This window comes from Raphanus sativus, chromosome 3, assembly GCF_000801105.2.
Source record: "Raphanus sativus cultivar WK10039 chromosome 3, ASM80110v3, whole genome shotgun sequence".
Lineage (NCBI taxonomy): Eukaryota > Viridiplantae > Streptophyta > Magnoliopsida > Brassicales > Brassicaceae > Raphanus > Raphanus sativus.
In genome coordinates, this window is record NC_079513.1 from 17,749,168 (window position 1) to 17,765,435 (window position 16,268).

The following is a 16,268-nucleotide window of genomic DNA, read 5'->3' on the forward strand; positions in this document are numbered from 1 at the left end:
CGGGTTTTAAAATTAAACCGGATCACCGGTTTTACCGGGTTTCAGCCGGTTTTACTGGTTTTTATTAAATTCGGGTTTTAAACCGAACCGGACTCGGCTTCTTCAGCGAGTCACGGTCGGACCAGTTCGACCGGCCGGTCCGATCCGGTTTTCAAAACACTGGGTAAAACCTACGAAGCAGTCTTGCTCGAAGTAGGGTTACCTCTCAAACATTGCCCTTCATTTACTACACATATATTTTCGTAGTGACTAGTGAGGGCTTTTGTCTCTGCAATCCTAGAATCGTAACAGCAATTATTAAAATATTTGCGGCACTAGTCACTTCATAAATCCTCTTATAACGGGCCGATGTAAATTCAATTTTGGGCTCAATTAACATAAATAATGTTTGACTACACAGATGACATAAAAAAAAAAAATGTTTGACTACACATATCGGATCAGAAGTAAGAAGTACCTTTTCTTTTTCTTTTGGTGAGATCTAGTTTGTTCGGGTTTGCTTTTGCTCTCTCCAGTAGTTCGAATTTTTGATGCAATGGAGCTTTTTCTGTCTCCTACTTTACTACTCGGGGTTCCTCTTCTGTCTTTAGTTTCGATGGTAATAGGCACTTGCCTCGCATTTTTGACTTATAAGTCAACAGGCTGCTCTGTGTTTTGACTTTGTGTACTGTGGTTGAACCTGATATGAGTACTTTATCTGAGATTATTCTTTCTTTTTCTCTGAGATTCAAGTTATTGTTTCTGGTACTGTTTGTAGATCTATCCGTCTCAATGTTCCACACATAATCAACTCGCTTACATTATCGTTTGTTTTGGAAATCAGATGTTCTCTGATTTCGTGCCAGATTATATGGTCAAGCTAATATCTTTTGCTTTCTGATAAAAACCTGCAGATTTTGTATCACAACTTGAGATCTAAACGTAACTCATTGGCTGAGGAAATAGCCACCGTCGTTAAGGAAGTAGACAAGGTCAATGGGATGCTTTTTTGGAGCCCCCTCTATTGGGAGTCTATAGAAATGCTTGCAAGAGACGAGGTTTCACGAGGCATATTCTATGCACTTCCCGATGAGTCTAAGCTGCATTACTTAAAACGCAAAACAAAAGCTTCCATTGTCCCAGAGTTTGAAAGTTTGAACACTTTTGATGGCTAATATAAATTATATAATTATGTTTTTTTGTTACGTTAATGGATTATTTTGTTGTGACGACTTTATGTTGTGGAATATATTTCATGTTCAGTGTTTACTATAGTTGTGCTTTAGTCTTATATATAGCCCCTTTTTACTACATATTGATAAAGCAAAATATTAAGTTTAACTCCTTGAAAAAAAGATTTTCAGATATCACAAAACTATATATCATTGACAAAAAATTTAATTATTTATGAAAAATTAATAAGCTAAACATTTAGAATTTGATATCTTCACTTAAAATATATTATTTGTATTATATTGTTTGTTGAGAGATTTAATTAAATATTATCAATATCCAAGTTCTATTGAAACAACCATTTATAACACACAAAATATAAAGCTTTGCCAATTGATTATTCTAACGACATTACCAAAATTTTGATACATTTTCATTTTCCAAAATTGTTCTAAACTTTGTGCATTATGTTTGGTTTAACAAGTTAAATACCTCAAATTCAAATTACTGTTGATTTGAATAATTTCATGTGATTAAAGTACTGTATCTCCAAAATATTGTCAGCATGTCTCAAAAAACTTCCCACGTTTAAAGTATTAGACTATGAATTGTAACAAACGATATCACAAGTCTTAAAGTCACTTTTTGCAATGGACTTCTTATTCATAAGGCCAAATATTAAGTTTAATTTAGGCAAAAATATTAATGTTAATTCATGGAAAACTTACTTATCAGATATTAATAAATTTCAAATAGATGAAAGTTCAATGATTTATGAAAAACAATTTAGCTAAAGTTTTCAAATTTAAGATAAAGATTTTATTTTCGAGTTATTTTTATTATGTCGTTCATTGAGATATTCACTTAAAAATTACTGATAGCCATGCTCTTAGAGATTGGAACAACCATTTATAACACACAAAATGTAAATCTTGCCTATTATTTAGTTCTAATGACAGAATAAAAAATTCCCAAAATGCCAATGAACTTTTTCAATATATAAACTAAAATACGTGAATAACCACAATTTTACTTTAGTTTTTTTATTGTAACGTACAATTTTACTTTAGTTGATTCTACAGTTTGTGCACAATGTCGAACTCGCCTCTATTTCAGTTATGTTTGTTTTTTTTGAAATTAAACAGCTCAAATTTAAATCATGGTTCGATTTCAATAACTTCAGACGAATAAAGCTACTGTATCTCCAGAATATGGCAGGAAGTCTTCAAAAAATTTCCACATGTAAAATATTAGACTACTATTTATAACAAACCATATCACAAGTCTTAAAGTCACTTTTTCCCAAACGACTTACTATTGATAAACCCAATCTGTAGTTTAACTCCTTGAAAAATATTTATTATATATTAAAATCATATATAATAGATAAAAGTTCAGTGACTTATGGAAACTATATATTTAGCTAATGTTTTCATATTTGAGATATTCACTTCATTTAAAACTATTTTTATCATACTATTTGTTATAATATTTATTTAAATATTATCAGTAACCTTGTTTTAGAAAATTTCCAAAAGACACTCGATAATTTAAATATGAAATTTTTTATTTCCAGAAAAAAATTTCAAAACTTTAAATTTGAAATTTCATATTTTTATTTGTATTTAATTTCTTTAGTAATTGCATATCAAATTTATGATTCTTAAATATTTTGTTGTTTATCTTTTTAATCTTTAAAATTTTATATCTTATCAATATTTCAAAAATTTATAAATTTAAATTTTATACATAAAAATAAATAAAAACTTTCAATTAAGATTTAAATATTTTAAAACAAGATTTAGACAACAACAATTTATACGGAATAATGTGATATTTTGAGTGTAATTTATTATTTAATTACACATTTCTATATAAATTTTTATATATTAGTGTAATATTCTATTAATTAATATTTTATATTTGGTTTTTATTTATATTTTTTTATAGAATTAAATTAATTATGAAAATATAAAACATAAATATAAATAATTTCGAACTTAAATTTGAAATTTTAATTTCGGAGAATTACAACAACTTCAAATGTGAAGTTTGCAAAACTTCAAAATAGTATCTTTTAGAGATGTTCTTATTGGAATAACCAATTATAACACGCAAGTATAAACCTTGCATATTAATTATTTCTTATGACATTTAGCTTTCTAAGAAAATTTTGCCACAAATGTCAATATACTTCATTTTTAAATATATAAACTAAAAAATAATTTAGATAGACACAATGTTCGTGTTGTCGGGTCTAAACCTTGTGCATAATGTTGAACTCATCACCAGAGATTTACACTGAGACAAGAAATGACGCTATTTATCATTATAGATTGCAATTACACATCAGTGACTTAGAGTTAACACAAGAAAAACACACATCCGATAAAACTGTATCCGGTCCGACAATACATTAATCACCAAACTAAGCAAGAACCGGAATCCCTTGCTTTCATGTTCGAAGTTCGAACCCGTCTTTAACCTAACCAAACTCAAGAAATTCCCATTAAAATACGTCTCCCCGGCCCGAACCCTTAGCTTCTTCATGTGTCGCGTTATACCCAGGCGTGGTGATTCCTATTTCAACGTCTCTATAGTTAAAGAAGACCTCTCTCGGATGTAAGAAGTCATGTGTTAGAAATAGTGAATGTATATTTATCTAATTAGGGTCTCATCACTTTTGGTACCTGAAACCTAATTTCTCTATTATCTATCAAAGTCAACGGCTCTCTTATAGATTGGATGCGTTTGCTTTTAAAGAAAAAAACTAGATGGTTGGCCCGCTCATACGGGCTTAATAATCTTATAAATATTTATTTATACATATATTATTATTTCAATAATTATCATGGTAAGTTTATATATATATATATATGACTATTGTTGAAATTAATTTTTTAATCTTTACGATTAAAAATATTATTTTCTGATAACAACATAATATATATCAGAATTGTTTTATTTATTTTTGGCAAAAAGTTATATTATATTAATTTACGTTCAATTATCTAATCTAATAGATAAACATAAAATTATTAAAAAAAATTAATTATAGTACATATCATATATAAATATTTATTATATACATGATCATATTATCTCTATTCATGTTAATTAATACACATACATTTGTCACTAAAATTAACTTTTTATAAAACCAAACATATAAATGAAGTTAAACCATTATCTGATGACGTTAGCTCCTAATTGCTCTATCTAACGGGTTCCTAGGTGTTTCGTCCGCCTATGGGGACAAAAACATTTTATAATTATTTATTAATATATGCATTACTAATTAAAATATTATAGTTATAAATCATAATTTATTTTTTTGTCATTTGAAAATTCTTACGTACTATAATTTTAAAAATTGTTTCATTCATTATATTCATTATTAATAAATAAATCTTAAAAATCACTTAATATTTTTTGATTATATAAATTAAGAATTTTACTTGAATAATATGTGTCTTTTAATTTTGATTATATAAATTAAGAATTTTACTTGAAAAATATGTGTCTTTTTTTAATTTTGAAATTTTTATCAAAAGTTTTTTTTCGGATTACAACACAATATATAAAAACGAATTTAAAATTAATAATAGTAAGAATTATCCAAAATCATAAAATATAGATGTTAAATAAAAAAATAAGTTATTTAAAATTCATTTTTATTTTTAGCTAATATATATACTTTTTATTCATTAAGGGTACAATCGATATTAACCACTCCAACTTTCAACGTTAGACCTCTGTTGCGAAAAATCACTTCGCAAATAATAGTATAGATTGCCCGAAATGTCAATACATTATATTTTCGATTTGTAAAACTAAATATAACGTGAATAACCATAATTTTAGTTTAACTGGCTGTAGAGTTTGTTTATAACGTTGAACTCATCGCATAGATTATTCCACTTATTCCATTTTATTATAGATTGAGATTACATCATGACTTCTCTTAGAGATTGGAGGAATAACCACAAGAAGAACAAGAAAAGAACACATCCGATGAATCTCTAAACTCAGTCCCCACAGTACACTATGCAGGAACCGGAATCCCCTGCTGAGACCGGAAAAAATTAGTCGGGTCGAACCCGGCTTTAACTTGAACCAATCTCAAGTAATTCCCTTTAAAATACTTCTCACCATAAACCTTAGCTCCTTCGACCGTTGCGTTATACCCCGGCGTCGTGATTCCGATATCGACGTCTCTGTAGTTCAAGAAAGCCTCCCTCGGATTCTTGGAAACAAACGGAGCCATCGCCTTTTTAAAGCTTCTTGAGATGGCCATGAACTCCTCCTCTAGCTTCTCTCCAGGCGCATACCAATTCATGAAATGCTCGATCATAAAAACGTTACCAGCTCTATGCACAAACGGCGTCTCATCAGATGCTATCTCAGCCATCCTGCCTCCCCAAGGGTTCCACTGCATCCAAACTCGCCGTGGAAGCGGCGAGTGATAGATCATGGTCTGGAAAATCCTGGCAATACCTTGTTTTGAGATAGGAGTTTGAACGAAGTCCGAAGTTCGTTTCCAGTAGTATTCGTTCACTGATATTCTTTTGAGAAGAATCTCTAACGGTTGGTTTTCTGGGTACTCCGCCCAGAAAACCACCGAATCGATCCATTTTTTCACCATGCAATCCGGTTCCTTCAAGTCTAGCTCCGGGAAACTTTGGTTCATTATGTTTAAAAGTCTCTTGGGTTCACCGAGAAACATTCCGATGAAGGAAACGTTAATCGTCCTGGTCTTGCATTCTGATGTATTACGGTAAACCGGTTTAATCTCTAACCGGATAAACAAATCTTTGTCGATAACCGGAGCCACGTGCTGCCATTTGTAGACCAAGTCAATGGCGCCTTCTTGCACCGTTCTCTCCAGTTTAAAAACGGTGACGTTCTCCGGAACCCTAACGAGCTTAAGCTTCCACGCAAGAATCACCCCGTAGCTCCCACCACCTCCGCCGCGAATCGCCCAAAACACGTCTTCTCCCATAGAACGTCTGTCCCGGTAGACTTTCCCGTCGGCGTCCATGATTTGCGCGTCGATGATGTTGTCAACGGATAAACCGTACTTCCTCATCAGATTCCCGAACCCTCCGCCGCTGAAATGTCCTCCGGCGCCGACTTTAGGACACACTCCGGCGGGGAAAGCGTGGACTTTGCTTGTTTTCGCAATGTTGTAGTAAAGCTCGCCGAGGGAGGCTCCGGATTGGATCCACACGGTCTCGTCCTCGAGGTTGATGTCGACTTTGTGGAAGTTGTACATGTCTAGGATCACGAACGGCACCGGAGAGGTGTAGGAGAAGCCCTCGTAGTCGTGGCCGCCGCTGCGGACTTTGAGCTCGAGGTTCAGGAGTTTGCAGCAAGAGATTGTTGCTCTGATGTGGGTTTCGGTAACGGCGGCGACGATGGCTTCCGGTTTTCTTGTGGAGGCAGAAGCGAACCGGAGGTTTCTCACGGCGCTCATCAGGTTTGTTGAGAAAGATGAGTCTGTGGGAATCACGGCGGCGTTAGAGTTAGGACTGCCGGGGTCGGCTGGCTGAGTGTCGAGACATTGGAGGAAAAGCTCCGGCACATAAATTGTCCGTGATGATGAGTAGACTCGTGGGAATGTGATGAGAAAGATCAGTAGATGGAGTGAGATAAGAAACGTTGGTAGTGAAAAGATCTTCATTTTCATTTTGTTACTTGTGATTGGTTTGGTGAAGAATGAAAGAGCCTTGTTGTGTATTTATAGACAATACATTAGTTACGTTTTTGAGACACTTTAGTAGTTGTTGCATGCATGGCGATCACACGCAGAAGAACTAGTTCTTCGTAAGTGGAAATACACGTGTTTTATGGGGTTGGTTGGTTGTAAGTATAAAATTGAAGTTGGAATTTTTTTGTTTTTGTTTTTAGGGTTCTTATTTTTCATGATTTTTTGGGAATTATAGAAAATGAGCTTTTTTAACACAAATTTATTAACGGGTGGGGTTTATATATAGTCTGGTTAATTATGTTGGTATAGGTTTACTTTAAACTGGTTTAGATAAAGAGACTGCACACAAAAAAATCTGGTTTATATCATAAACCGGATCTAGATCACAGCATTTAAATTGATATCTGTGAAGAAATAAGTCTCCAACTTTTAGTTAAAAGATATATAAAACAAGAGGAAACATCTATATTATTAAAACTAACTTACAAATTATGTTTGTTTGTAAGCATAAATAACAGTTTTTTTAAAAAAAAATTTGTTTGAAAAAATGAATAGCAATTTAAAGAAAGAAGATGTTTGTTTGGAAACAAGAATAGGAGTTTAAATGAATATTTGTTTGGGAACATAAATAACAATATAAAAAAACATAATGTTATTTGCAAACATAAATTTCAGTATATTAAGAATAAAACATAATAGACTTATGTTATTAAAAAAATAGAAATCTATTATATTATGAGAAACTAAATATTTGGATAGAGAATCAATAATTATTTAAGTATTTTTGGTGTTTTGAGTATACTTTAACTATTTTAAATATTTACTTTTAACTATTTTTATATATTTTCAAGTATTTAAACCAACTTAAAAGTACCATATATATTTTGGATGTTTTTATATACATTAAATCTAAAATTAATTAATATATAGAAGTATATAAATCTATTTCGGATACATTCGGTTTTGGTTTCGGTTCTCTAAATACCAAATTTTTGAATATTTTGGATATAACAATTTCAGTACGAGTTTTTTGCCCAGCTCTAATACCGAAATAAAAAACAAATAGCAATATATTTTAGAAAATACATTTGCACGGACGCGCGGCTCAAAATCTAATTTATCTTATTAAAATAAAAACATTACAACTTCTTCTAAATCTAATTTATCTTATTAAAATAAAAACATTACAACTTCTTCTAAGTGTGAATCTTCTATTATTTTGCCTTTCTTAACCCAACTATTTAAGAAAATACTAGATCATGACCCGCTCGACCGAGCGGAAGTCAATTTTTTTTTATCTTTGTTTTTACTAAATGTTATACATGATTGCAATGTGTATTAATATAAAATTTTGATAGATAACAATGTGTACTAATGTGTTTAAATAAGCAATGTGTTTAATTATTAAATTTGATTTTTAAATTTTATGATAACGTAAAGTAGATTTTTTCTATATTATTTAAATATATAGTGCTATATATTTTGTATTTTCAACATTTATCATACAAAACTTATATTGGGGTATTATTTATATGAAAATATGTGTAACATAATATATTTATATATTATACAAACATATGCACACCCGCACGGGTTTTATTTTTAAAATGTATTATATATTGTTTAATTTTATGTAGTATCGAGTTTGTATAATTCAATTTTGTGTTTAAAGAAAAATATTAAAACTGTCTTTCGTATGTAAAAATAACATTTTGCAAGCGCGAGTTGTGTCTTTTTATTGTAACACAAAATTTTATATAAAACTTATGTTTTTTTGTACATTACGAAATTTAATTTTTTAAAATAATTATTACGTAATTTCAAAGTGAATTTTATCGGTCTAATATATTTTGTATGTAATGGTTCAAAGCATTTTTGATATATATTATATTTCAGTTTGATTTGTTTTTAGTATTATTGTATAAGTACAATACTATACAATATTACTATATTCTATACAATATATGAAGCTATGTGTTATTTGTTTTAGAAAGTAAATTAGGCTCAACGTAGTTATAAGAATAGTTATATCTTTATGTATGTGTCTATGACTTATCTACCTAATGTTATTCGTACTAATAAAATTAATATGGCCAATGAAAGTATACTGATCAATTTAAAATGAATTGTATAGGGTAATTATAGAACGATTGATATTTTAGTATTCTTAGTATATATCTTATTTAAATCGATATGTAATAAATGTAAAAATCATATATGGAATATGGAAAAAAGAAAAACTGTTTTTAAGGAAATACATCAATGCAAAGTTAGACTATGGTATGTATTATATATAAAGAATGACACATTTAATTTAAATATATGAGGTCCACCTTTAAAAATCCACCTAGAAGAAGTTGTAATGTTCCTGTTTTAATAAGATAGATATTTCTTTAAATAACATTCCTAACAAGCATAATCATTCTCTTCCGTATCTCACCTAATTATAATATATGCATACACTTCGTATGTTTCTTCTTTTTTTTTTAAATCACTTCGTATGTTTTTCCAAACTATAAACGCAAAATAACGTTGCTAACAACCACACATTTCGGCTTCAATTGGTACGGCTAATAAAAAAAGCTGTAGCAGTATGTCGTAGAAACAGTACTAAGCAGAAACTGTATTCTTTAATTAAAGTTTTTAATAAAATGATTGGTAGAGCAGTAGCAGTATACAATTTTAAATATTTATAAAAATTAGTATATAATATATTTATTTAAAATAATTTATTTAATTATAATATATATTAATAATATATTTGTTATTAAAAATAATAAATCTTATTTAATTATATAAATTAAATTTTAAATGTGAATACTATTATTTAAAAAAATAAAGGTAAAATTTATTTAAAATATAAATTTATTTTTTGATATTAAATAATTTTAATATTATTAAATAAAATAAATAAATTATATATAAATTATCATTATTTATTAATTGGTAGAGAAGTAAATTATTCATATATAATATTATCATAAAAATTAATATATGAAATATGATTTATTTATTTCTAAATAATCTATATATGTTTATTTTATAATGTTATGTTATTTATTAAAATAATGAATAATATGTGTAATTATATAAATTATATTATATTTTAAATGTGAAATATTGTTCTTTAAGATGTTAAAATATTTAATCTCAATTTTATTTTATTTTTTTATTATTAACATAATTTTATATTATATAAAATATTTGATATAGTTTTTTTAGTTACAAGGTTATTTAAAAACAAACATATAATGTTTGACAATAAAAAATTTCAAACATATCACTAGTGACGACGGTGGTTTCTCTCATTACTATTAACAATGACGTTTTTGACGTCTCTCAAACAATAGTTTTTGATATCATCATTAAAAATGACGGTAGATATGTCTATAACAATTTTGATAACCGTCGTTTAAAAACAGTATTTACCATTTTTGAAAAACCTTGACATATCTACTGTTTTAAATGACGGTTGTTGAAAACATAGTATTGACATATCCACCATCATTTTTAAGGATGATATCGGAAACTATCTTTAGAAATATGTCAAAACATCACTGTTAATGGTTATGTGAGAAACCACCATCGTCATCAGTGATACTTTTGAAATTGTTACTGTCAAAGATGATATATTTCTTTTTAAAAAATAATCTTGTAATTTCAATATGAATTTTCCATTTTTAAAATTATTGTGATTTTCTTTAATTTTAATTAATTTTCTGAGTTTTTATTTATTTTTCTGTATTATTAATTTAATCTTACTTTTTTTGAAGTTTTGTTTAATTTTTGAATTTTATTTGATTTTCTGAATTTATTTTTAAAAAATATTCGAATTTTTATTTAATTTTTCTGAATTTTAATTTAGTTACCTGATTTTTTAATTTAATTATCTGGTTTTTAATTTATTTTTGTATTGATTTTTATTAATTAATAATTATTTTATTTTCGAAAAAAATTTAAACATCATCACATTTACCTGTTTAACAGGTCATTTTTTTTACTTGAAAAAAAAGTAAGTCAAATTAAAAGTTTTAATGATAAAAATGTCACTTTAATGGTTTTAAAGCGCTAGTAAAAAAATTTCGAAGTTTAAAGTACGATGATGCTACTTTCAAGAATTTTTATGCCATTTTCCCATTCATTATGTTGTTGATTATTTCTTCGTCCACTTCCAGTTCTATGCGTTGACAACTTGACATGATGTTTTTGTCTACTGACATGCATGAAATAATTTACATATAACTTGGTCTGCGAAATTGGTTATGCGAAATGCGAAAACAATAATGTAAAAAACGTGTTAAAATCTAACTACCATATATATATATATATATATGAGATTTTGCGATTTACTCATACACATATTGAATAATTAATTGAAACAGTGGATCTTTAGTTTAAACTTTAAACTAAGTGATAACCCTACCATGTGCAGGATGAATTTATAAAAATAATTATAATTGATAATTATAAACTTTACTATACAATTTTTTATTTAATAATAGTTAATAAATATATATATATATATATATATATATATATATATATATAAATAAATTGATATATCGAGTATAATGCATGATAAATGTTGTATATACAAATTATTTTATACATTACTCTCTCTGTTCTAAATAAGTGTCACTTTGAAATTTTTTACACAGATTAAGAAAGTGACAGAAATATACGTAAGTTGTTGTTAATTTCACGTCTCTGACCAATAGTATTTAAGATAAATAAAATTATTTATAAAATCAATGTAGTTTGCAATTAATTTTCTGTTGAAAGTAAATATATTTTGCATTAAAATTGTAAAGTTACACTTTTGTATAACAAGGAAAAATGTTATAAGGACATTTATAATGAAACAAAGTGAATATTACTTATTTTATGTTTTTTACATTATGTAGTAAAAATATATTAAATAATTGAGAAACATTAATTATTAAATATATAATTAAATTAGTTCAAACACATAATCAGAGAAATCACTCTTATTTATTTACTATCATTTTATGGTAAGTAAATCTAAATAATCATATTTATCTATTTTATATATAATTAAATTTAAATGATACTAAGATGAAAGATAATATATTTTAATATGAATATCTGTTAAATGGTACTCCATAATCACGGTTTATAGTCATTTGTATCTTTTTATAAAAAAATTAAGAAATCATTGATAACAAAATTTTAAATGTGAGAATTTTAATAAATTTATAAATGTTCAGAATCTGAAAATCATTCTGATAATATGGGACTGTACTCAAAGGCTATAATGCTTATCAATTAATATATAAAAGATTTAACTACTTTTCAATGACTTTCACCAAAAGCAAAATTTTCTTTTTGAGTTTCCTCGTTTTACTTGCTTTACCAATAAGTGGTTAACTTTTTCTAATTATTGTTATTTTCTCTTTTCAAAAAACAATGGTACTAGTTTATATGAATCTGTTTCTGTGTTAAATGTTTAAATTTTAAATTGTTAATGCATTTTAATATTAATTTGAACCTCAACTTTCTTTATCAAAAAAAAAATTCTTTATCAAAAAAAAAATAATTATTTTTTTTGACGAGTAACAATAATAATTCAAGAGAAATTGGGTAGTATAACCATGAAAAAAATCAGAATTCACCAACTAGTCATTTTTCTTACCAAATATATACACTGTTATATATACATATTAATATTGTAATACCCCTTGCATCTACCGGTTTAACCTGTTAACAAAAAAAAAATTTCTTAACTCACCAAAAGTAAATTGTGGATTACCCAAATTTCAGAAGGCGAAGAAAACGCCCCCGCTGCGTTCTCAGAGAAGTTTTGTGGAGGAGAATATTGGTTAGGAAGCTTTGTCATATTCATCGGTAATATCATATATTTACAACGAATTTAACATTTTACCAACAAAAAAATCATATATTTACAACAGTATGTTGCTGCATGTAGCACATGTTCAACTAGTTGCAACTTCGTTGACGGAAACCAGTTGCACAAAAAAGAAAAAGCATATGTTAAACCTACGAAGCAGTCTTGCTCGAAGTATGGTTTACCTTTCCAACAAATGAATTAATAAGTTTTGACCAAAAAGTTAAAAGAAATAATAACAGTGATTTTTACTGGCCAAAACAATCGGCATTCCCTTCCCGATGAACGCATGCATGAACCCTTTTCGTATCATCCATTTTCGAAAAGCATATAAGTGTTATCTCGCTCTTGATTTCACTCCATCATCATCGACTTCTTACTGTGCTATTCTCTTCTTCTTCTTTGTTCGGGTTTGATTATGTTCTATCCCTTAGTTCGTTTCTTCTTTGTTCGGGTTTGATTATGTTCTATCCCTTAGTTCGATTTTGGATTCAGTAGTGTTGTTTTTTGTTATCTTTGTTAATTTATCTGGATTCTGTTGAAGAATTACGTGATGTAGATTATACTATCTTTCTTTATATGATAAACCTACAGATTTGTATCAAACATGGCTTCTAACTCTAGCTCAGTGCCTCGTACAAGCGATCAAAGATTCCAACAATCAACTGAAGATCGGATGGCCATTTTGGTTAAACGAGTCGGGGAGGTGAAGGGGTTGGTTAATAAGAGCCCCCTTTACTGGAATTCTATAGAATTCCTTGCAAAAGACGATGTTTCACGAGGCATATTCTATGCCCTTCCAGACGAATCTAAGCTGGACTATCTAGAACGAACTATAAAAGGCTCCAACGGAGTTGATTTTTATGATAATTACTATGATTATTTATGATGATGCTTGGTAGAATGTTGTGCTCCTGGAGTGTGATTCAAGTTCAGTTTTTATGGTGTTTAAATAATTAGCTTAGCTTTTGTTTAATGAAATAATATGAGAGGCTATTGTGATTTCTACATTTACCTTTGTTACAATAACTTTGTGATAATATATTTGTTGCTTATATTGGTGACGATCCGCACTACTTTGACTTTAAGATAAGCCTAGTATAGTTAGGTTTGATTTCTCTCCAATCTAAATTCTATTTGAATAAATAGAAAGTACATTTTTATTAATAAGAACCAAGTTTCTCACTAATCTAAGTTTCGCATACTGAATTCATATTAGTCGTGGAACATATTGAACAGCAAGAAATTCGTAAGGTCACTAATACATACGTTAAAAGTCCACGATTTAATAAAGTTTGTGCTCAACCCCACAATGCACCTTTATTCTGCTTCTCCCTACTGATGCATGATTGGCCCTTTTTAAGGAATTAGATTTCTATGATGATTCGATGAAAGCAAGCATTCGTAGTACGCTAGTACGTTCTCTATGATTTGTACTGCAGCAGATCTAAATACATGAAACTAAATTAATTTACAGCTTCAGCAAACCAGCATGTAGGCTTCGAATGCTGTCTCATCCCCTATATATTAATCATGGTGCATTGCAAACTTTTTTTTTGTAACCACTTATCATCATGAAAAATTATTCTCAGAATTGGTAGAGAAATAAGTTGATACGTCTACGCATATATTATAGTTTTTTATTAAACTAACTATCAAATATAAAAGCTACGAAATTACCAATATGATTAATATATATTTTGCAATTAATTATTATGAATAATAAAGATTTGATAACAATTTTTATCCTCCATAGTTTTTGTTTAATTTTATACTATTAAAAAGAGTTAAACAATCACATTAAACATATAATAAAAAACAATTATAGTTATTCTTATATATTATATTTTCAATTTTTTTAAAATGGTTATAAAATTACTAAAAAATGATAAAAAAAATTTCACATTGAAAATTTTGTGATCAATGATAATGTTTCTTTTAGTTCAGCCCATCGTTTTCTTTTAATGAGACTTGCACAACTTTTAAAGATTAACTAAATAGGTCATGTACATAGTAGAAAGTTTTTTGGTTTAAAAATTGGTTCATATCCAAAATTAATATGAACCATCATCATTTTCGTTTCAAATTTTTTTACAATAAAAAATATAGGATTGGATAAAAATCTGAATCCAAATAACCGAATCAAATCCAAAGTGAAGAAATTCAACCAAATTGGTTAGATATCCAAACATGTTCAAAATTTTGGTATCTAAAAATCTAAACCAGATCCGAACTGAAATATTTCGGGTATCCGAATATATATGAACCAGATTTATATTCTTAAATATATTAATTATTTTTAATTTAATATCCAAAATAACATACATAATACATAAGATGTTTTTAAATTGTCCATAATACTTAGATATATATAAAAATAGTTAAAAGTATATGTTTAAAATGGCTAAACATTGCTGAAAAAAGCTAAATATTACTGAAAATACCAAATATCCTGAAAAATATCTATTGATTTTTTATCTAAATATTTAAGCTAAACCAATTTTTTATGTTAAGTTTAAGTATTTTGGCGTACAATATTCAAATGTATATATTATATATTATTTTCTTTTAAGATTTTGAGAAATTTATAGTATATATGAAATTTATTTATTTTAAATAATTAAATGGGTTATCCGAACCTAAATCCAAATTGAACATGCAAAGATTCGAACCAACCCTGTAAAGATCCGAACCGAAATAACCTAACCAAATCAAATGGTACCCAAATGCAATCCCGATCAAATGTAAAAAATTTTATTGATAACAAAATATAAATACAACATATTTTCAAAAAAAAATACCACGTACAAAACGCAGATTATCATCTAGTGAGGGTAGTATTTCTCGCTCTTGTCTATCATTTTTGAATACTTAAAATTATAATAAATTATCATCCGCGCTTTAAAACACGTAAATATTTTACACAAATATAATTCACAATATCAAAATATTTTAATATTAGTACATATGAAAATATATATATATATTTAATTGTATTTGTATGGACTTATATAAGATATAACTTAATTTATTTATCAATTATCTTTCGTTATGAATTTTAAATAAAATCTCTGCAATTTATTTGATTAACTATGTGATATATTTTTGATAATTTTTTAATTATAAAGCTTATTTGATGAAATTATTGAGTCCAACGTTTTATTTACATGTAATATTTTATTTGATTGAGATTATTTAAGTGTAAATGAATGTAATTTTCCTATTTATGAAAATATAAGTAAATATTTATTGATTTTATATTAAAAAATTATAGTATCTAAATCTGAAAATACTTATATTTATTCTCGTTTTATCATAAATTATTTAAGTATTTTAGTTGATTATTTAAATTATATTTAAAAAGGTGAGATATAATGCTTATTGTTTGGACAAAAGATTAATTATTATATTGTGATTATGGTATAATGTTGTTTCCATAATTACTATAATGTAATTTTAATGTTATCACTAATAACATTTAATGTAATATAACCCATGATTAAAGGTTACATCCAACCCAATATTTATGTTTTAACAAAA

General features: G+C 27.5%; 2 protein-coding genes across 2 annotated transcripts; one reads left to right on the plus strand and one right to left on the minus strand.

Annotated features, from left to right (window-relative positions):
* Nucleotides 1-429: 429 nt before the first annotated feature.
* On the plus strand, nt 430-1,248 carry LOC108846232 (uncharacterized). The gene is made up of 2 exons (XM_018619454.2): nt 430-598; nt 894-1,248. The coding sequence occupies exons 1-2, from the start codon at nt 536-538 to the stop codon at nt 1,152-1,154; spliced, it is 324 nt and encodes a 107-aa protein (XP_018474956.1). The 5' UTR covers nt 430-535; the 3' UTR covers nt 1,155-1,248.
* Nucleotides 1,249-5,060: 3,812 nt separating this feature from the next.
* On the minus strand, nt 5,061-6,846 carry LOC108846340 (berberine bridge enzyme-like 16). Its single transcript, XM_018619568.2, has one exon. It carries the CDS (start codon nt 6,839-6,841, stop codon nt 5,198-5,200), a length of 1,644 nt encoding a protein of 547 aa, XP_018475070.1. The 5' UTR covers nt 6,842-6,846; the 3' UTR covers nt 5,061-5,197.
* Between the last annotated feature and the right edge of the window lie 9,422 nt (nt 6,847-16,268).

Coding starts and splice junctions, on each gene's coding strand:
- LOC108846232 (XM_018619454.2), top strand. CDS start 536: ATGGAGCTTTTTCTGTCTCCTACTTTACTACTCGGGGTTCCTCTTCTG. Junction 599..893: donor TTCTGTCTTTAGTTTCGATG/GTAATAGGCACT, acceptor AAAAACCTGCAG/ATTTTGTATCACAACTTGAG.
- LOC108846340 (XM_018619568.2), bottom strand. CDS start 6,841: ATGAAAATGAAGATCTTTTCACTACCAACGTTTCTTATCTCACTCCAT.